This window comes from Thamnophis elegans, chromosome 2 (genome assembly GCF_009769535.1).
Source record: "Thamnophis elegans isolate rThaEle1 chromosome 2, rThaEle1.pri, whole genome shotgun sequence".
Lineage (NCBI taxonomy): Eukaryota > Metazoa > Chordata > Lepidosauria > Squamata > Colubridae > Thamnophis > Thamnophis elegans.
In genome coordinates this window covers 124,229,433-124,252,165 of record NC_045542.1, presented here as the reverse complement: position 1 = coordinate 124,252,165, position 22,733 = coordinate 124,229,433, and the positions used below count along the sequence as shown (strand labels likewise).

The 22,733-nt window shown below is 35.9% G+C and overlaps 1 protein-coding gene across 1 annotated transcript in view; it reads left to right on the top strand.

The window, feature by feature from the left end:
• Positions 1–22,733, top strand: part of GRM7 (glutamate metabotropic receptor 7) — a 474,525-nt gene that overhangs the window by 351,727 nt on the left and 100,065 nt on the right. The window contains exons 6-7 of the mRNA XM_032210561.1: positions 7,939–8,139; positions 14,514–14,653. Coding sequence (XP_032066452.1) covers positions 7,939–8,139; positions 14,514–14,653 — 341 coding nt within the window. The remainder of the gene's footprint in view (positions 1–7,938; positions 8,140–14,513; positions 14,654–22,733) is intronic.

The following is a 22,733-nucleotide window of genomic DNA, read 5'->3' as shown; positions in this document are numbered from 1 at the left end:
TTGACTCCCTCTTCTTTGTGGCAACCCCTGAGATATTGGAACATTATCTTCTTTTCGTTAAACTAGACATACCCAGTTCCTGCAACCATTCTTCATATGTTTTAGCCTCCAGTCCCCTAATCATCTTTGTTGCTCTTCTGCTAACTATTTCTAGAGTCTCCACAACTTTTTTACACCGTGGCGTCCAAAACTGAATGTAGTATTCCAAATGATGCAGAGATTTAGCTTATTAGCAATACATATGTCTTAAATACTATAAATTGAATATAAGAAAATAAGAAAAAAATATCATGCATCTGCTGAAAGAAAGACTTAAGAGAGTCTCATTTACGAGAGGTAATAATTCTATTTAACTCTATACTAGTGAGATCACAGCAAAATATTAGGTATTCAAAGGACTTTGGCAAATTAGATGTTTTCCAGAGAAAATGGATTATGCATCCAAGGAACTGTAAAACTAGTTCAGTTACATTCAAAGTACTGAAGGAACTTGCTGATAACCTAATCTTGCTCTGTGCAAAATAATTTGGATTCACCGCAATAAGTGTAGCAAGAGGTTTATACTGAAGAGACTGATTCAGTCAACCTGATTTACCTCTAATGACAAGACCTTTAATAAACCTTTAGTTTTATTAAACATGTTAAGTACAATTAATAATATGTGAGAGGGATATTCGAGTCCGAGTGGCAACAGCCAAAAAAAAAAAAAAAACCCATCCCAATGCAATTAATAGGCTGCATTAATAGAGAGTTACAATCAAGATCATGTGAAGTTCTATTACTGCTTTACAAAATCTTAATTAGACCACACTTGCAATACTGTATCCAATTCTGGTTACCACAGTGTAAAAAAGATGTTGAGACTCTGGAAAAAGTGTAGAGAAGAGCAAAAAGAATGATTAGGAGGCTGGAGTCTAAAACATATGAAGAATGGTTACAGTAATTGGATATATCTAATCTAATGAAAGAACTGGGATGACATGATAAAACTGTTCCAATATTTGAAGGGTTCCTACAAGGATGAGAACGGGAGTCAAACTAATTTCCAAAGCACCCAAAATTGAGACAAGAAGCAATGATTGGAAACTAACCAAGGAGACAAGCAACCTAGAACTATTCTAGAATTTTTGGAATGTTTAGAATTTTAGAATATTTTGGAATGAAGGAGAAATATTCTAAAGGTGAAAGCAATCAACTAACCTGCCTTCAGAGGTTGTCTGTGCTCCATCTCTGAAGGTTTTCAAAAAGAGACTGGATAACCAGTTGTCTGAAATGGTATTGGGTCACCAACTCAAGCAGGTGATTGGACTAGAAGATCTGCAAGGTCACTCCCAACTCTATGTCTATGTAATTTGCTATGTTCTGGAGAAGATAAAGAGGAGTGCTGCCCATCATTATTTGGAAAGAACAAGCAAAATAGGAGAGTCATTAGTATTTAATTTGATCTACTTTAAAGTGGAACTATTCAAATGTTGATCCAAAGAGTCAAAGGAATAAATAAATGTAGATATGATATCTGCAAAAAGGACTATATTTTAAAAATGTATATAAGTAGTCCTTGACTTACATTAAATGGCCAAAGTTAAGATGGTTCTGCAAAAAGTCTAATCCTCATACCTATGACAGTCCTTGAACTTATAATATCTCAGCATCACCATGGTCATGTGATCAAAATTCAGACTTGACAACTGGCATGTATTTACAATGATTACAGCATTCCAGGGATTACAGTATTACACATCACATGATCAGTATTTACAAGTTTCCCAGTTGGCTCCCATCAAGCAAAATCAATGAGAAAAGCCAAATTCATTTAATAGCTACATGATTTGCTTAATAATCACAGCAAAAAAAAAGGTCATAATCAGTACTGACTCACTTAATGACCAAATTTCTGGTCCCGGTTGTGGTTGTAAATTGTCAGATGTAATCCTATGATTTTTAAAGTATCTGATTCAATTGGAATAAGAGTTTTTGAAGCCATCTGGCTCTACTCCGAGCTCATGTTCAAAATAAGATCCATTGACTATCATGAAAAAAATGAGGTGTAGCAAGTATTTTGATGTAGAAATTATCTTTAAAATCCATGAAGTCCTTTTTTCCCCACTTGGTTCATTTCCTCAGTTTCTCCAATTTTAGCAATGGAGAACCACAGCACATGTCACATTTTTTGCAGACATAGTAGCTGTCTTTCTGTAATGCTTAAATCATGCATGGATTCTCCAGAGATACCGCAGTACAGTTCTTAAGTCATTTTATAGTAATTCCACTTCAATCTAGTTTGAGTCAACATTTAAACTTCAGGGAAACCACATTATGCATATCCATAATGTAATTTTCTCCAACTCATTGAGTTTGAAAGCAAGTGATGTGGCACCATTGCTAAAACTGTGCATCTGACCTATTCACTACAAGGAGAACAAGGGAATTCTAGGAAATTGAAAATATTTATTTCAATTACAATTACAATAGCAGAGTTGGAAGGGACCTTGGAGGTCTTCTAGTCCAACCCCCTGCTTAGGCAGGAAACCCTACACCACCTCAGACAAATGGCTATCCAACATCTTCTTAAAGACTTCCAGTGTTGAAGCATTCACAACTTCTGGAGGCAAGTTGTTCCACTGATTAATTTCCTCTTAGATCTTATTTGTAACCAGCCGTTAATGATTTTCACAAGATTCTATAGTTATCACCTTGATAGCAGTTAGCATCATTCCTATAAAATCTTGTATGTTTGTTTTGCAGATTAATAAAAATATTGTTTCATATTCTAAAACCCTAAAACGCATATGAATTGTGTACATGTCATGTTTCTATTTGATATCTTGCTATATAATTATAACAAAAAATAACGTGTTTTTTTTTTTGCAAAAACTCAGATTCGTCCTCATTTGAAATAAATGTAGTCATCAATACTTTACTGTGTATACTGCAATATATTAGAATATATATTGCTCAATGACGAGATAGGGAGATCAGATAAAATAGCTTTAAAATGGGAATCAGTTAAAAACATTCTTATCTGATTAGACCAGAAACATTTCCAGTGTGAATGCTACAGGGAGGGGCAACTCTACTTCAAGTTCTCCAGTAAAGCATGGCCACTAAAAATGTTTTACTGTCATTTCTGTATCTAAGTCAAATCTTCCTAGGTTTTTAACCTAAAAAGAATGAAAAGCTTTCAGATAGAGTAGTCCATTCAGTAGTGGAATAGTCTACCTATGAAAATTGTGGAGTCTCTATCTCTGGAGATTTTTAAAACGACAGCCACTTCTTGTGAATAATTGAATAATTTTCCTGCATGTGGCAAAAGGTTGGACTAGATGTGACCTCTTCTAATTCCACATTTTTATCATTTGCTTTACATGGGAATGAAATGGGCTTATCTGCAAAGAAATCTAAGTGTTAAGGGTGATGAATATAGGATATATAGTTTCGTCTTAGGAACATGACTTACAATAGTACGCATTTTGATATTCATTACATTGTATATTTGTGACACTGTTGATGACTGTCTATAACAGCTGAAGTCCTGAAAATCCTTAGATGACCTCTAAATAAACTGGGGGAAATAAGAAAGGTTACCTTGATGGAGATATGCAGAAGTGTTGTTTAAGTAAAAGTATATCTAAAGCAGGAATGTCAAACTCACAACATCACGGTGGTGTCACATTTCATGACTTTCCTCCCTTCTCTAAACCAGGCATGGGCGTGGCCAGAACATGATGTATCCGCCCCGCAGGCTGCAAGTTTGACACCCCTGATCTAAAGCATTTTTAAGTCTGGAATGTCCAGATAGCATTTGAAAACAGCTTAGACAGGCATGTATCTAATTGATTCAAATATAAGGAGGAAGAGGAGATACAGTGCATCAGATTTGCAAAATTATTTTATCAATCTCAGTAAAAGTATTTTTCACCTTTCTCTGGACTTAACTAGGTCTGGTTTACTTAATGGGGTTGATGTGATAATCCCCCATAGTGTGTGATGGGGAGCAATGATCAGGCCACTTCAAGAGCCAATGATGTGGTTCACTGCAGCAGCTTTGCCTTATACATTTTAAAAAGCATTTCACAGTATGTTTGTAAAATATATAATTAAATTCTCATCAAATTGATGCATATTCTCATTAATAGAAATATTTATCCAAAGGGACATTCTCTGCTCCAATAAGACTATTAAGTCCAGTTGTACATCAAGAGTAGAAAAGTCAAGAGAAAACTATTTTGAATTAAATAAAGACAAGTGAAAAGAATTAAAACATTATCTCTAGTCGAATTTCTCAACAAATTACACTTCTACAACTGCAACTATATATGTTAAGAGTAAGAGAAATGAAAATAAAAATGAATTCTATGTAGTAAAAAATATTGAGTTTGCAAATAAAACAGGGAAGTGGATAACATATAAATTAAGAAAAGAACATTATACTGAAATTACAAGAGAGTATCTTGCAGTCATAGAAAAAGTGTTGCATCAGCATTATACTAATTTATATAATGGGAGTAACATTTTCCGTAGAGAATATAAATGACTATCTAAAGAAACACAATTTACTTGGATTTCAGAGTAATGGAGTGAGCGCCCATTACTTGTCCCAGCTTCTGCCAACCTAGCAGTTCGAAAGCATGTAAAAATGCAAGTAGAAAAAATAGGAGCCACCTATGGTGGGAAGGTAACAGTGTACCGGCCACCTTCGGCATTTACTCATGCTGGCCACATGACCACAGAGACATCTTTGGACAGCACTGGCTCTTCGGCTTTGAAATGGAGATGAATACCACCCCCTAGAGTCAGGAATGTGTGAGGGGAACTTTACCTTTACAGAGGACCAGAGACAGATTATGAATAGATCTATCACTACACAGGAAGTTTCTGAAGCTATTAAAAAAAGAGAAAAGTAGGAAAGGCTCCTAGATTATCAGGTCCTTGTTATCAAAGTTTTGATGCTTTTACAATCTTTAGAAAACACAATTATCTATGTCCTAGAGGGAGGAATGATGCCAGAGAGTTGGAAAAGGAGTCAATATAGTGGTAATACCTAACAAGGGACAAGATGTGATCTCAATTAAAAAAAATTATAGGCCCATGGTGGTGCAGTAGTTAGAATGCAGTACCACAGTCTATTGCTGCTGACTTGCCGGCTACCAGAAGTTTGGCAGATCAAATCTTACCAGGCTCAAGATTGACTCATATTTCCATATTTCTGAGGTGGGTAAAATGAGGACTCAGATTGTTGGGGAAATATGCTGACCCTGTAAACCGCTTAGAGAGGGATGTAGAAGCACTGTGAAGTGATATATAGGTCTACGTGCTATTGCTATTATGGCATTCTTTCAAACCTTCAAAGCATTTGTTGGGCATCATTCAATGAGGAGTAGTATGGAAGAGCTCAATAGGAATCAGAAAAATAGCCGATGTTAACATGACAAAGATTCTAATGACTAAAAAAAACCCAAATCATACTGAAATGACCTGAATCAGAAACTATATCTTATTTGGGACTTTCAATGTATATCAATCTTTTGATCATCTGGGTCATCAACCAGTCCATGGTCATCATGATAGACATGAATTCCCAAGCTGTTTCAGACTCTGTGCCTTAGGGAAGTTACATTGAAATTCTCTAGCACCACAGCTCTGAAGAGTTCCACTGCCATTTCTGCAATAGTGTTGAATCGTTTGACAGAATGTCTGCTGCAAACTACATTGTTATCTGATCTCTTAAGTGCAGCCTCACTGTTCTGACCTAGGCTTCCCAAGAGCATGAAGCAAACTCCTGGTTCCAACAAAAAAACCTTTTATTAATTTACTGTGAATTTTGCTCATTCACATCCAGCAAAGTTTTTCAAGGGAGGATTTACAGTCACAGACCTTATCTGACATAGAGAGCTGCCAGGCCGATATCTGCAAAACTTGAAAAAGGAGTCTCGGAGAGTCATGAACCAATTAAGCGAACTAATTTTCTCCTGCAAACGCCACTCCCCTTTCGCTCCTCTTTTATTTCCTCTGGGAGGGGCCATTCATCGTCCACCTGTGGCCTTACTGCCAAGTTGACCCCTGTCCTTTAGTTGTTCCCTTCATCTGGCAACTCTGTGCATGCACACACAGGGAACAAGCTCCAGCTGTTTGTCTGCCTCACTGATATCTGACTCTGAAGGCAGCTGATAACTAGCAAAAAGCTCTGCCCCCTCTCTGCCTCCAACACAGAACCCTCATGAGAGCCTTCCCTAGACTCCAAGAGTGGCCCATGTTCCTCCCCAACCTCCTCACTGTCCAAATCTGCTGCCAGCTCCACTGGCTGCTGGCGGGCCACAACACTCACAGATAGAGTATAGTTTTCTCTAAAGTAACATCTCAGATGGTAACTGAAAGACTTGCAAACAAGAATAGTCTGGCAAACTCTTACAAACAAGAATAGCCATTCTATCATCCCAATCCTAGGGTCTATATTCAGTCAGTTTGAAAAATGTTTGAATGCATAGAACATGTATTTTGGAAAAAGAAGCTCCCCCAAACAGTTTAAGAGTATAATATATTTTGTCCTCTCCCCCCCCCCAGGTTTATTATTCTGTTAGAATGTGATTTAATTATTAACCATGGAGCAATGATTTTGGAGAACGTACTATATTTAGCTCAGTGTTCACTATGATGGATTGCATATTTTATAGATGAATGGAGAATGTGTGACTTTTTGTAAAGAAAAGTTGATGAAGTGAATATTTTTGGTCACAGAGGGATCCTGATTCTGATCTTCTGCAAATTATTTCACCATAACAAATGGTGTTGATTTTCCTTATGAGATTCTCTATTTAGAAGTGCAGGGGGAGGGGGAGAAAGTTCAGTGTGAATGGTCTACCAAAGCAGAGAAGACCATTGTCAGTTCTGAAAAGTCATTTAACAGAAGAATCTGTGAACATGGAAAGGTTACAGTGTTTTCTCAATTATATATATATATATTCTCTGAAAAGAATGGAGGAAATACGGACTGCCTTGCAAATGAATATTTCATTGGCATTCTGTATATCTCAAAGCTATGTTATTTCTTCTTAATTAAGAAAGAAAACACATAGACACAGAAATCATTTTGCATTTTGGCAAGATCTTCATTTAATGTCTTTGACTGAAGAGCATGCAAAGTTGATTTTGGAATAATGGGTACTTTGCTAATTGAATAAATGGATGAAAAGGAATATTTCTTTTCAGACAAATATTTTCTGTTATGATGTTATTTTCTGTTGTCTGTCTTTTCCCTTTTTTTCTGTCTATCTATCTATCAATCCATCCATCCATCCGTCCGACCATCTGTCCATCTATCCATCTTGCCAAAGGCAACTCTAAGCAGCTTGCAGACAATGAATAACATACAGTATAAAACATTAAAATGATAAATAAATATCTTAAATTTAAACATTCTATTAAAGTAAAACTAAGCAGTATGTTGAGAAAAGCAAAGTTTGAACAAGGAGGAGGTATGCATTTTATTTTATTTTATTTATTTGTTTAACAATGATCCCACAAAGAATTATCAGTTTGGGTGTTATTATGGATTTTTACCTTTAGATTAGAAAAACTAAATTCAGTTTTTGAATATCAGACTCAAATGTTCATAAGCTCTTCATATATATTAACTCCATGTAACTTATAGCTCTAGGGCCGATGGATTCCTTTGTTTATTTTTATTTATTTATAAAATCAATATGCTGCCCATGTTTTGTACTATATGAGAGAGAGAGAGAGAGAGAGAGAGAGAGAGAGGGAGAGAGAGAGAGAGAGATCATTATGGATTTCATCTTAGAATTTTTTAAAGGCTGTCCTTTTCAAATAACTACTATTTCTTCTCATTCACATCCATTATTTTGGATATAGACGTAATGCTTTTATATGATGTTCATCAAAATCTCCCCTATTTCTGTGTCTGTATCCTTAAATGTTTAGGACAGGAAAGGATCGGAAAGGATTCCCACTATGAACAGGAAGGTAGAGTGCAGTTTGTGATTGATGCTGTTTATGCCATGGCTCATGCTCTCCATCAGATGAACAAGGATCTGTGCAGTGATTATTCTGGGATCTGCCCAGAGATGGAACATGCAGGAGGCAAGAAGCTATTGAGATATATACGCAATGTTAACTTCAATGGTGAGTCTGTGTTCTTATATTGCCCTCTTATTTCACCTTAATAATCCTAAATAATTGGTTAAGCAATACTTTATTAATCTAATAATAATGATGGGATATAGTGCAAAATGTGTTGCTTGCTGAAGAGTTATTTTGCTCAGGTTTACCATGGGAATGAACTATTTTGTAGCTTTCTGGAATTTATTTTTGTCTAACAACTTTCCTATCATCATATGGCTAATTAAAAATGCAATAGGAAATATATTGGCTATGTATCCAGTTTTGTTTAGTGATTAAGGCACTGTGCCAGAAACCAGAAGACTGTGAGTTCTTGTTCCACTTTAGGTGTGAAAGTGGGCTGGGTGACTTTGGACTGGTCAATCTCTCTCAGCCCGTTCCATCTCACAGGATACTTGTTGTGGGGAAATTAGGTTGAGGAAAGAGAATTAGGTAAGGTGGGATAAAAATTATTTATCTTTATTCTATTGTTCTGTTCTGTTCTGTTCTGTTCTGTTCTGTTCTGTTCTGTTCCGTTCCACTCCACTCCACTCCACTCCCCACTCCACTTCATTCTATACCACGCTTCTATTATTAATTATATTATATATCCTCAGTTTTAACCAAAATAAATGGGATTCAACGCTATTTTATTGGATTTGTGAATGAATATTATTATGTACAACCCATTGATAATTATTGTACTTTCAAAACCATGTTGTTTGTTGTTCATCTTTACTGTTGTGGTATTTTTATTGTCATAATATATACATTTACAGTCCTATATGTATAAAACTGATGTAGTTAGTCTGTTGCCAAAAGTAAGGATAAGGACTTGCAGGAATAAACCAGATCCTTTGGCAGGGCAGCAAAGGGAAATATGTGATTTAAGTCCAAAAGAAGAAGAAGAAGAAGAGTCCTCTGGGATTGGGCAGCCTATGAATCCATTAAATAATAATAATAATATACACAAGAGACAGACACTGGCCTAAATCATATGAGTAGCTACTGAGGATTGTGGGAATAAAGCATTGTGGGAGACTTGCAGGATTCTATTACTATAGCTAATATGAATAATGAATAAATTGCTTAACCTTTGTGTGGAATTGATTTCTTGGTTTTGATAAGGGAAGGTTGGAGCAAGAAAAAAGGATGAATGATCATCACATGTTAAGAAAAAAAGGTTGGAAGACAGGTGATGGGAAATGGCAGGATTAGCACTCTCGTGTATTAGCTTTCATGAGTCATTATTTGTACTTGAGATCAAAAAAGGAAAGAAATTGATTGCCAGAAATGTTCCATTCTTTCTGCCAGCCAAAGCAGAAATAGGCATGTAGCAATAGCAATATTACTTAGACTTATATACCCCTTCATAGTGATTTTACAGCCCTCTCTAAGCAATTTACAGAGTCAGCATATTGCCCCCAACAATCTGGCTCCTCATTTTACCCACCTTGGAAGGATGGAAGGCTGAGTCAACCTTGAGCCGGTGAGATTTGAACTGCTGAACTGCAGCTAGCAATCAGCTGAAGTAGCCTGCAGTACTGCACTCTAACCACTGTGCCATCTCAGCTCTATAATTATAAAAGAGGGGAGGGGAGAAAGAAAAAAGAATCCCAAACATATAGAGCTTATATGCACAGAAAAACCTATGTATCTAAATTGTACACTAAATATTTCAATAAATGGAAGTTATAATTCATTATAGTCATTCATAAATATCTATGCATGCTGATGAATTCTGCAGATCATTGAATAGTTGGAGCAGTATATTTGTCTTTCCAGTGATGAACAATACATCAATTAGTTGTAAGTAAGGTATAGGAAATCTCTCTTATTCAGAAGTCAATTCATATGTGATAGAAATACACTTCAAAAGAATATAAACATCTAAAAATACTGAATCTCAAAATTAAGTTAATGTATGCAGTGACTTCTTTCCCAAATGGAACAATTATTGGGTGCTATAAAATCATGTATTTAAATGAAGTATTAATTCCACTTCATCCCAGCAATCTCAACATTTATTCTACATAAATTAAATGAAGTCATTTCTGAAATGTTATTTCTTATTGAATTTCAATGTAGTCATTTCTGAAAAAAATATTTCTTAATGAAAATGATGTAATCTAAAATATATTAAGGTGCCATGGTGGCGCTGTGGTTGGAATGTAGTATTGCAAGCTAATTCTGCTGACTAACACAGGTTCGATTCTCACCAGTTTAAGGATAACTCAGCCTTCCATCCTTCCAAGGTTGGTAAAATGAGGACCCTGATTATTGGGGGCAATATGCTGACTCTATAAACTGCTTAGAGAGGGATGTGCAGCAGTATATATGAATCTATAAATAATTAAACAATGCAATTGTATAAAAATTCATCTGAGTACTATTGCTATATAATTTTTTGGAATTTTAACACCTTTTTCTATTATTTACGTAATGTTTGCAAAAAAAATCAAAGCAAACAAAGAAAAAGTATAGGTAAACATACAAATGACAGTTATAAAATGGAAACAACTATTTAAAAAGCAGAAGAAACAACAATAACAAAACATTATTTTAAAAAAGCATTTTGATAGCTCCTCCTTTCTCCTCCTTCCTTCCCCCCCAATACATACTAATTGCTGTTTGAATATATATTTGCACTACACTTTCGAGGTTCTTAACATTTCTGTTTAGAGATGATGATGAAGATGATGATTGTGATAATGATTGATAGTGTCTTTCCTATGAAGACACATCCTCAACAAATTGTTAATCCTCATCTTGACTTCAGGGCCAGGAGATTATATGGATGAGACAATATTTCTACACTTGATGACAACCATAAGGAAGCAAGTTTTTAATGTCAACATTTGTTAATTATGTAAAAGGGAGAAATTAAGGCAACAATTGTTGGCTTTTTGAATTTATTTAGTGTAACATAATTTATTAACTTCTAGAAGTATATTAAGATCAAACAGTTCTAGAAGTCACTTTTAGTATGAATTTCAAAAGCTGTATTTGTGTTTCTATTATTGGAATGATCTGACACCTTCTTTTCACACAATTTGAACCCAAGTCAGGAATATTACACATTAGATGATCAGTGGAGGTCATATAACATATATTTATTCAGTCCAAGTTTGTCAAGTAACATCGAGTGATTGTTGTGATGGACTACTCCTCTGGCTTCCTTCTGATAGAGTTTTACTTTAAAGATTTAGTCAAGCTCTAACAATAGAATAGGATGTCTTAGCTTACAACAACAGTTCCTGCTCTGCTAGCATGAACATCTATCTCCTGTGCAATCTTTTCTTTCTTCCTTTCTTTCTTTCATATTCTGTTAAAAATGTGTCATTGTTTTAGTTAACCACAATGTGTATATAAATGAGAATATGATATTATCTAAACATTGGTCTTCTTATAAATAACATATTATGTCTTCATTTGCATAAATTTTGCTACAGCAATAGCAATAGCAGTTAGACTTATATACCACTTCATAAGGATTTCAGCCCTCTCTAAGCAGTTTACAGAGTCAGCATATTACCCCCAACAATCCGGGTCCTCATTTTACCCACCTCGGAAGGATGGAAGGCTGAGGGAAGGAGGAAAGAAGGGAGGGAGGAGGGAGGGAAGGAAGGAAGGAAGGAAGGAAGGAAGGAAGGAAGGAAGGAAGGAAGGAAGAGCAATAGCACTTAGATTTATATACCACTCCATAGTGTTTTTATAGCCTTCTCTAAGCAGTTTACAGAGTCAGCATATTGCCCCCAACAATCTGGGTCCTCATTTTACCCACCTCGGAAGGATGGAAGGCTGAGTCAACCCTGAGACGGTGAGATTTGAACAGCCGAACTGCTGAACTGCAATCAGCTGAAGTAGCTTGCAGTGCTGCATTTAACCACTGCGCCACCTCGGCTCTTCAGGATGCAGTCATTTATTTATAATGGCAGGAGTCAGTTTTTTCCTTTTATAAAATGGCATTACTACTGCCTTTACAGTCTTTTATCAGTCTTTAATTTATTACACACATACACACAAATACACACAAACACACAGAGAAGCAGTATGCTCCCTCCCATATTTGGGCATACCAGGTGGTTTGACATAACACTTAATTATTTCCTTGGCTCAGCTGATAAGGGAACTGAAGATGGCTCCTCAAAAAGTGGAGCTGAAGCCCATTGTGGAATGCTAATTCCCTCTCTAGACAAGAAGAGGATTTGAGATTGCTCATAAGTGCTCCAGACAGCTGCTCCTTGTGAGGTGACTGAAAAACAAAGGTCTCTGTAAGATTTAAAGCTCTCAGAAATGAGGGAATAGCAATCTTGCTCAGACTGCGGGTGACACCTCTGAACAGACAATACGTTTGCATACTTCCTTTCTAATGAATTTCTGAAATTGTTTGTTAAATGTTTTTCATTTATTGGGAACATTTAGATTGACAGGTTTTACAGCACCAGGTGAGTAATTTGGAATAAACAGAAAATGAATGATTAAAATTTTGATATTAAAATATTACAAATAACTAATGTTCCACATAAATTTGAAATAAGATTTTGGAATTAATTATAAAGATGACTTCCTGTGGGAAATGCTTTAGCTTTTATTTTTTAAAATAAAAAACATAAGGTAAGACTAAACATTGGATGCTAAAAGGAGCTAAAAGGAACTAAAAATTTCAGGAGAAGAACACTCAAGGTCAATTTATAATTACAGAATTAAAAAATGCTTTAATATTGGATATTTAATATTGGATTGAAGAATATTTTAATATTGGATTGAAGAATATTTTTGAAGAATGCACCCAGAAGTTAATTTTAATAGTGTCTGCCTCTATAAATAGACCAGGGCTAAAAGATTTTATGAAAAATGAACATTTGACAAAATTAGGAATGATTTGAAAGTGGATTTAAAAATCATTTACTGCAAGAATGACATAGAAAAAGATGTGAAACTGGACATACAAAAGAACTTGGTTGATACCTTAATAACTTTAAAAATATATACAAACAACATACTAAGAAGATGACTTGGATAATATTCCCATACTAGATTTCCAAAAGAGGTTTGTTAAAGTTTTGATGAATATTGTGAGATGGAACAAATAAAAAAAATGAAAAGAAAACATGTTCAATGACAATACTTGAAGGAACTAAGGATGAGTATTGTTAGGAGTAAAGGGAGCAACATAAAATTTGATCAAGGCTAAAATAGATATGTTGTTATATCGGTTAAATTTAATAGATTATTTTTTTCTGACAACAGAAGGGAAATAGCAAGGTTTCAAGTATTTGATTATAGATAAGAGTTGAGGTATGGTACAAGGAGATAATTTGTTGCATTTTAAGAGAAACATACGTTACTAAAATTGTTTATACTTGCGATGAATGTGTAATTTCTTTATATATTTCTTTCTTTTTCTTTACTATATTCTTATTTTCTTTCTTCCTTTATCCTTTTCTTTATATTCTGCACCTTTCCCTTTTTATACTTTTTAAATTTGTACTACTTTCTACTGTTATAATTATACTTCTTAATCAAATTATTATATTCCAACAGTATCTATGAATAATTAGCAATGTTTCAGAAACTGTCTGCCAAAATAATACATTTGTGAGCTTAAAATAAGCCAAGCACATGAATTATTTTCTGTGTGGGTTGTTGTTGTTTTTTTGTCCCTTAAGTGTGGAGGTTGATAGAATAAAAACAGATTTTGGAAAATTAAGCTATTTCTGGATGCTGGTCAAGATTTGTCACACCGAGGCTATCTTCTGCTGGCTATCTCTCTGTGAAGCAAATAATTTTTTTTTAACTAGAAAACTCCAAAAATTATGTTCTGAAGTTCTGGTTTTTACTTTAAAAAAATCCTTTTCTGTAATAGAATGGAGAAATGTCATATAACCTGCCCTACTTAAAATAGAAACTGCTATTTTTTAATTTCTTATTCAGCAAAAAATACATGGCTCACGGTTATTAATCAAAAAGGGATATAGGTGAAGAGTATTTTAAAAGTGGCCATATAATACTTCTGATAAGAATTGCTGGAAAAGTTTAATTTAGGCTTTCAAAAACTTTAAACTGGCATGACTGATCATTTTTCCAATATTTGGATTGGTTTATGTTGATATCATTTTGTACCGGTTTAAATTTATGTCTTCCATTTTTATTATTCTTTTCTTAAATATGTTCTTTTAATATCCTTTTTTCATTATTGTTTCATGTAGTCTTTTATGTTTAATTTCTCTTATCTATTGTCAAGAGAATTTTGTTATTGGATAGCTTGAAATTGAAACAAATGAGGAAATTAATGCTTGCCAGTCATGCTCATACTAATAAAAGAAAGCAAGGTTTTTTATTTTAAATTTTTTTTGCCTGGTTTCTCTTTTCTTTTGCTTCACATCCTTTCTTAGGTAGTGCTGGCACTCCAGTGATGTTTAATAAGAATGGTGATGCACCAGGACGTTATGACATCTTTCAATATCAAACTACAAATACCTCCACACCAGGCTACCATCTGATAGGCCAATGGACAGATGATCTACAGCTCAATGTATGTCCCCTTTATTTTCTTCTTTCATGGATATTGCAGTAAGAAGTATGCTATTTTTTTTGCCAAACACATGCTGAATATGTCTCTATTATTTTATATAGGTTTCTCTTTGGATAATGAGATGATGTTCCCATTATATGCTTTGAACCTATGATGATTCTAAATATCTAAATGTCTTGTGAAGTGTTGCGATTTTGGGATCGAGAAGAATCCAAACTGGTTCCAGAAAGTAGATTTAAATAGTATAAGTTTATCCATAGAATTATTTATAGAATAGAATTCTTTATTAGCCAAGTATGATTAGACACAAGGAATTTGTCTGTGGTTCATAAGCTCTCAGTGTACATACAACAATAGTGATAGATCGTTATCATAGTCATTGTAAAAATATATTTATCATATAACATTAGATACAACACTTAGTGATAGTCATGGATACCAAATAAGCAGTCAACATAAATCATACTAGGGTATCTTCTGTTAACATAGACGTCTCAATTGCCATAGTTTCCTCAATATTATCTTATCCTAGAGATAATATGCTAAATGTATGAAAGTATGTTGAGTCAAGTGAAAAAAAAGGATTGGCTTGTAAATCGTTAGTCCTTCAGATGCTACTCATATTTCAAAAAAAATAAAAAAGTGTCAGAGAGAAAAAGGATGGTCTAAGACAATCTGAGATGGTGGAGGTGATTTATATGTATTTTGTTCAAAGTGTGTGTGTTTGTACACGGATGTGATGAAAATAAAGATAAATAAAAAGGAAATATGAACATTGGGAAACCCTGTGAAGGCAGTAACACACACTTTGGAGGAAAAACCATTATAGATGTAGGCTGCTCTATAAACCTTTTCATGACTGGCTTGGCACTGAAGTCTCAGCCCCCGTGGATTTACATTTGATTAAATAAAAAAAATGTGGCTGTATTCTCTGAATATCATAAATGAACAGATGCCTGATTTGACATATATTGGCTGCTATTCAGCTTACAATATGTTGGGATTAAATATTACTCTTTTAGAATGATATGGAGAAAACTGTCCTTTTTCATGATCTGCCGAAAGAACACATGTCTCTTCTGAATTTGTGATGATGGTTTAACAGCCTTGCCTAGTATCCCTTTTATCAGGGTAAGAGTACTTCTGTCATTTTCTCTCCCTTCCAAACACTGGATTTCAATGCCTAAAACCTGTCCAGCTGCTCATGCATTTGCAGGCCATGCCATGCTTTACAAAAATGCCAAATAATCTAAATTGCATTAATTTAAGGGGACAGCTTTTTAAAGCAGTGATATTATTGTCCAAATTTATGGAGATGATTCAGGAAAAAAAGTACTTGGATATGAGTTAAGGTAACTCAAGGGGAAAAATAATGATGGTGAAATGTAAAAGAAAATCTGCCTTCTGTAATAATTTCTTCGTCTGTGAATGCAGTAAAAAAATTGTCTTGGCAGAGATCTGCAGAATTATTCCAGCCAATAAGTTACTTTAGGTATCAGATTGAAATACAGAGTTGTACATTATGTTGAGGCCTCCTGCTTCTTGATACCAAAACTCAAAGCCTGAGATTTCTTTTCTTTTTATGACATATTTGTTACCCCATTTATAGTAGTAGGTCCCCAGGTAAAGTGAGGATACAGGGCAGGTAGCTGAAATGGGTGAAAGTGTCATGCATGTTCAAAGAAATGGAAACCTTACTGCATTCCCAATATTTTTGAATTGATCATCTTCATAAGGCAATTCTTTCTAATGAAACAGCACAGCTGAAATGTTAAAGCAGCAGTCTACTCTAAAGTGTAACAAGAATAATATTTTGTATTATTATTATACAATTGTATCACAGCGGCCAGTTGTTTCGCCGGATTTGGCATTGTTGTTGTTGTTATTATTATTATTATTATTGTACAATTGTATCACAGCGGCCAGTTGTTTCGCCGGATTTGGCATTGGTTACTAGTCGGGCCCCACCCAGGGGCCTAGGACGTCGTAACGTATTTTCGTAATATGCGTGCAGATCCAAGCAGTGCGGCTTTTTGCATTTGACTGATGGTGATTTTGTCAATTTTTAACTGTTTTAAATGTAATTCCAGTGCTTTTGGAATAGCACCCAGTGTGCCAATTACCACTGGAATTACCACTGCTGGTTTGTGCCATAGTCGTTGAATTTCGATTTTTAAGTCCTGGTATCTTGCGATTTTTTCATGTTCCTTCTCGGCGACCCTGCTATCACCTGGTATTGCGATGTCTATGATTGTGACCTTATTTTTCTCAACCAGTGTGATGTCTGGTGTATTATGCGCCAGTATTTTGTCGGTTTGTATACGGAAATCCCACAAGATGTTGACCATCTGATTTTCGGTGACTTTTTCAGGCTGATGTTCCCACCAGTTTGTTGCTGTTTTAATATTATAATTTTTGCACAAATTCCAATGGATCATTTGTGCTACTGAATTGTGCCGCAATTTATAATCAGTCTGCGCGATTTTTTTACAGCAGCTGAGTATGTGATCAACAGTTTCATCAGCTTCTTTGCAAAGTCTGCATTTGATCCACAGCTATCGTTTGACCACCACCTAACGGCTGTGGCTAGGGGAGCATTCGCCCAGGTTCGCCTGGTGCGCCAGTTGCGACCCTACCTGAATCGGGAGGCACTCACAACAGTCACTCGGGCCCTTGTGACCTCTAGGCTGGAATACTGCAATGTGCTCTACATGGGGCTGCCCTTGAAGAGCATCCGGCGTCTTCAGCTGGTACAGAACGCGGCCGCACGAGCGATTGTGGGTGCACCGCGGTTCACCCACATAACACCTATCCTCCGCGAGCTGCGCTGGCTACCTGTCGATTTCCGGATGCGCTTCAAGGTGCTATTAGTCACCCATAAAGCCCTGCATGGTAGTGGATCTGGATACTTGAGAGACCGCCTTCTGCCAATTACCTCCCTGTGACCAATTAGATCACACAGATTGGGCCTCCTCCGTATTCCATCGGCCAGCCAGTGTCGGCTGGCAACCACAAGGAGGAGGGCCTACTCAGTAGTAGCCCCGACCCTTTGGAACGAACTCCCCGTGGAGATTCGTACCCTCACCACCGTCCAGGCCTTCCGCACAGCCTTGAAGAACTGGCTAGCCCGTCAGGCCTGGGGACAGAGATAGTTGCCCCTCCCGAATGATGAATGCATGTTGCCTATTGTTTTTATTACATGTGTCTATGTTATTGTTTGCATTTCCTCCTCCCTGATTTTATGTGAGCCGCCCTGAGTCCCCTCAGGGAAAAGGGCGGCCTACAAATGTCAATAAAATCAAATCAAAATCAAATTTGGCATCATCAGAGGATTTTTCGATTTTGGCCTTAATGGCATTTGTGTGGATAGCTTGTTCTTGCGCAGCCAGGATTAGTGACTCTGTTTCTTTCTTTAATGTACCTGTTTTTAACCATAACCAAGTTTGTTCACTGTCCACTTTATCTTTTATTTTTTCCAGAAATTGACCATGCAGTGCTTTGTTCTGCCAACTCTCCATTCTTGATTTTATCACATCTTTTCTGTATTCTTGTTTTGTCTGTTGGGCCTTCAGTAGATTTTTGTTCTTTACTTCGATTAATAGATATTCTTGAGTGTCTTTTAAATAATCAGCCAGTGCATGTTTTTCTTCTTCAACTGTTTGCTTCACTTGTAATAATCCTCTGCCACCTGATTTTCGGGGCAGGTACAGTCTATCAGTATCACCACGTGGATGTAAACTGTAGTGCATTGTCATTAGTTTCCTGGTTTTTCGGTCCAAAAGGTCCAAATCAGCTTGTGTCCAGTTAACTATGCCAGCTGTGTATCTTATAACTGGTATTGCCCAGGTATTTATGGCCTTGATTGTATTTCCACCATTCAATTTAGATTTTAAAATTTTCCTAACTCTGTTGGTGTACTCTCGCCTGACAATAGTTTTTACTTCTCCATGCTTGATGTTATCCAACTGCAGAATGCCTAAGTATTTGTAGGCTTCATTTTCTTTGCATTTAATTAGTTGGCCATTGGGCATTTCAATTCCCTCAGATGCAGTGATTTTGCCCCTTTTTATGGATACAGTGGCGCATTTTTCCATGCCAAACTGCATTGAAATATCGGTGCTGAATACTCGGACTGTATTTGTCAATGATTGGATTTCTATTTCTGACTTTCCATAGAGTTTCAAATCATCCATATATAGTAAATGCGAAATTTTTTCAGCTTTTTTGGCTGTTTGGTAGCCTAATTTCATTTTTTTTAAGATTACTGATAGTGGGATCATTGCGATGATGAAGAGAAGAGGTGAAAGTGAATCACCCTGGAAAATTCCTCGCTTGATATTAACCATTCCGTAGCTCTCATTCCCTACTGCCAACTCAGTTCTCCATTGTTTCATTGCCTTTTCAGTAAAGGATGTAATATTTTTGCTAATGCCAGTTGTTTCTAAGCATTTTATGATCCAACTATGTGGCAGTGAGTCAAATGCCTTTTTGTAATCAATCCAGACCATATTCAAGTTCGTTTTTCTGTTCTTACAATTTTCTAATATCATTTTATCAATTAGAAGCTGATCTTTTGTGCCCCTGATCCTTCTTTTGTTGCCTTTTTGCTCTACTGGCAAGATGTTGTTTGTTTCTAAATAATCCATCATGTTATCTGCAATAATGCCTGTGAGTAATTTGAAGGTTGTTGGTAAGCATGTTATTGGTCTATAGTTTTCAGGTGTTGTTCCTTTGGTTGGATCTTTCTGAATCAAGTATGTTTTTCCAGTTGTCAACCATTCATCAATTTGGCCCTTTTGTAAAATTTCATTCAGTTGCCTGGCCAATATTGCATGTAAACTGGTCAGATATTTGAGCCAGAAACCATGTAATTGGTCCTTTCCAGGTGATGTCCAATTCTTTACCTTTTTAACTCGATTTTTGATCATCTCAGTTGTTATTTCTAATACTTGCATTTGTTTGTTGCCAATGCTTTTCTCAAAGTCATGTATCCACTTTGCTTCCTTGTTGTAGTCCTTTGCATTTTCCCACAATTCTTTCCAGAATTCAACTGTGGCCTGCTTTTCTGGTTTTTCACTTTTGGTGTCACCATTCACATTAAGACTTTGATAAAAACGCCGTTGGTCTGATCGAAATTGCTGATTTTGTTTATATTGGATGATTCGTGCCTCATATCTTTCAATTTTTCTAGCTGTTGCTGTTATCTGCTGTTTTACAATCTCTACAGCTTCATTGATGTTTCTTGTATCCAATCTATATCTTCTGATTAGCCGATCTATGATTTTGTTGTTTTTAAGCCGTTGCTCATGCATGTTCTTTAAGTTACTAGCATCTGCCCTTAATTTTTTGATTTTTTGTTCTAGACGGATTTTCCACTTTGGCTTTGATGCTTTTTCTGTTGTGTGACTAGGTACTTTAATTTTAATGCCTAGTTCATTAGTGACTATTACAGCTGCGCTGTACATTAACTGGTTTGTTTCCAAGATGGATCCCGGTTCAATTGTTGAAAACACTGCATTAACCATTTTCATGATAGGGGCCAAAATTTTCTTAGGCACAGTTTTTAGTGATGGTAAACGTTGCCTTTCCTCATTAAGCAGAAAATGCTCCATGATCTTATCCTTCAATTCTTTTTGTTTTTGAGTTAGTTCATCAGTTGGTTCATTGATAACTGGTTCTAGTGGTGGTGATGTTATTTCCTCCCCGAGAGCTTCTTCTGGGAGTTCTACTATAATGTCTTTAGTTGTGTCTTGAATATCAGTTATTTCCGCTTGTGATATTGTTTTTTGGGTTTTGCAATTTGCCTGAATTTCCTCATGTTCAACTTCACTAAACACTTTATTCCGTATAATAAATCGCCTTTGATCTGCTAGTCGTTGTTCACTAACATTTGAATCTGGATATTGTTGTCTCCATAATTCATACATTCGCTTTAAATAGCCTCTTTTTTCTGGCTCTGAGTTGTAGTAACAGGCCATTATGGCACGGTTTTCATCTGCACTATATTTTTGTCGTTTTGTTGGCTGGTCCACTTGTAGCCCACTTGTCGACGGATGTCCAGGGACCCCAACATCTGCCGCGGCCCTTGTTAACCCGCGCGACGACCGATGCGGTATGGAATTCTTATTCGTTTTTTTCACCATATTGTATGGGTTGGCGGGGTTTTTTTTACGGGACCAGATGCCAACCTGATCCCAACCTTCCTCCTTTCTCATCCGGGCTTGGGACCGGCAACGGCGGAGTTGTTATTATTATTATTATTATTATTATTATTATTATTATTATTATTATTATTATTATTATATTTGTATGCCTCTCACAACAAGCAACTAAATTACAATAAAAGCATTTAAAAATTAAAAATACAGATAAAAAATGGCAGACCCAATGAAGTGAGGAGTCTCAGTGTTCCCCTTCAAAGACTGGGTGAAAAGTGGGAGGCATCCAGATCTCAAGAAGAATCCCATTCTAGATGACAGATTCTCCTTCAGAGAAGAGGCACTCCTGAGAGATGTCATGATTTAATCCAGGGATTGGTTCTGGGTGGCGTTACTGCCGGTTCATTCATGTGCACACTTCGTGCAATGTGCGCACATGCACAGTTCAATGGAAATTGTTCTGCGCATGCACAGAACTCAAAAACAAGATGGCGAGGATGACAGGTGGCTACCAGGAAACCAGTTTGGAGGTGTGTCCAACCTGGGTCGCTGCTGGTTTTGTGACCTAGGCCGGTACACCACTACTGGTTTGGCCCAACCAGTAGGAACCCACCCCTGATTTAATCAAAGAAATCTAGAGTGTGTGAACTGAGCAAGATCAGATAGTCAGGTAGATGTCAGTTCCCGAGCTGTTTTTTAGGTCACTAGCACCTTGAATCATACCTGTAAACAAAGATCAAAACTTGATGAGAGAGCCTCTATAGGACACTTCCCAAGGCAGACAATTTAGTGATGGGAAATTTTTTTATTTTTTTGCCTGCTGCATGTTACTCTACATTGTGTGTAGAGGATATATATATTAAAAACATCTGCAGATGGTTCACCTCTGATTTCTTTATTTTTACTTAATCTTCTAACTTTAAAATCCAATCTGTGGGTAGTTATGATTCTTCTCCTGTTTTATATTATACTTTTAGGTTTAACATTTTTGTGCATTTATTGAACTATAATTTATTGAACTATAATAGTAGATGGAACAGTAGGAAGTATGTAGAAAACAAGAGCTTTTTCATGGGCTTTGGAGGGTAGGAAAAAAGGAGGCAGATGCCAATACTTGTCATGTTATCACTTGTGTAATTAATCAAACTGAAATATGTAATAATTTACATGATAAAGTCCAAGAATGGACAAGAAATGAAGCAACTCTATGTTTTAAAAGTTCTGTTTCATTTACTATAATATACTAATATGTTGGATAATGCACAGACATCATGCGAGTTTCAGAGTCAATGCAGACACACTGACATGAAAGAGATTTCAATTAGTCATTTTATTACTAACTTTCCTGACTTTAAAAGAGTCTCTATATACCTAATTTTGCATTGATTTACAGTTTTGATCAAACAGTAGTTCAGTAAATGGAAATACCCTCCTTTATTTTCCTACTGCAGACTCTGAACCTTTTTTTTAAAAAATCATCTTATTGATGTTTCTTGCATGAGAGGATTTCCTAACATAAACATACTCTTGGATGCAGTCCATAGGGCATCACTTTCTCTCAAATTTTTAAAAGGGCTGTCCTGTTTTTGAGGATTTCAGGTATTCCCCCCCAAAAAAATAATTTAATTATTATTTATGAGGATTCAAAATATGTACTAAATTCACAGCTTTAATACAAGAAGCTAAGTGAAAGTAGTTCCTCTTATCGTGGCAGCTGCTAAACACCATCAGAAATTTTTGAGAAAATATATATTACCTTATAAATTTTGTTACTCAGCTTTATGTTCATTTCAGTCTTAATCCCTTGGGTTTTTTAATGTCTTTTTGAATATTCTTTGTTATGATGTAGACCTATGGCCTAGGGCCAAAACAAATGAAAAACTAATTGAAAAACCATTAATAAAAGCAAGAAAATATATTTT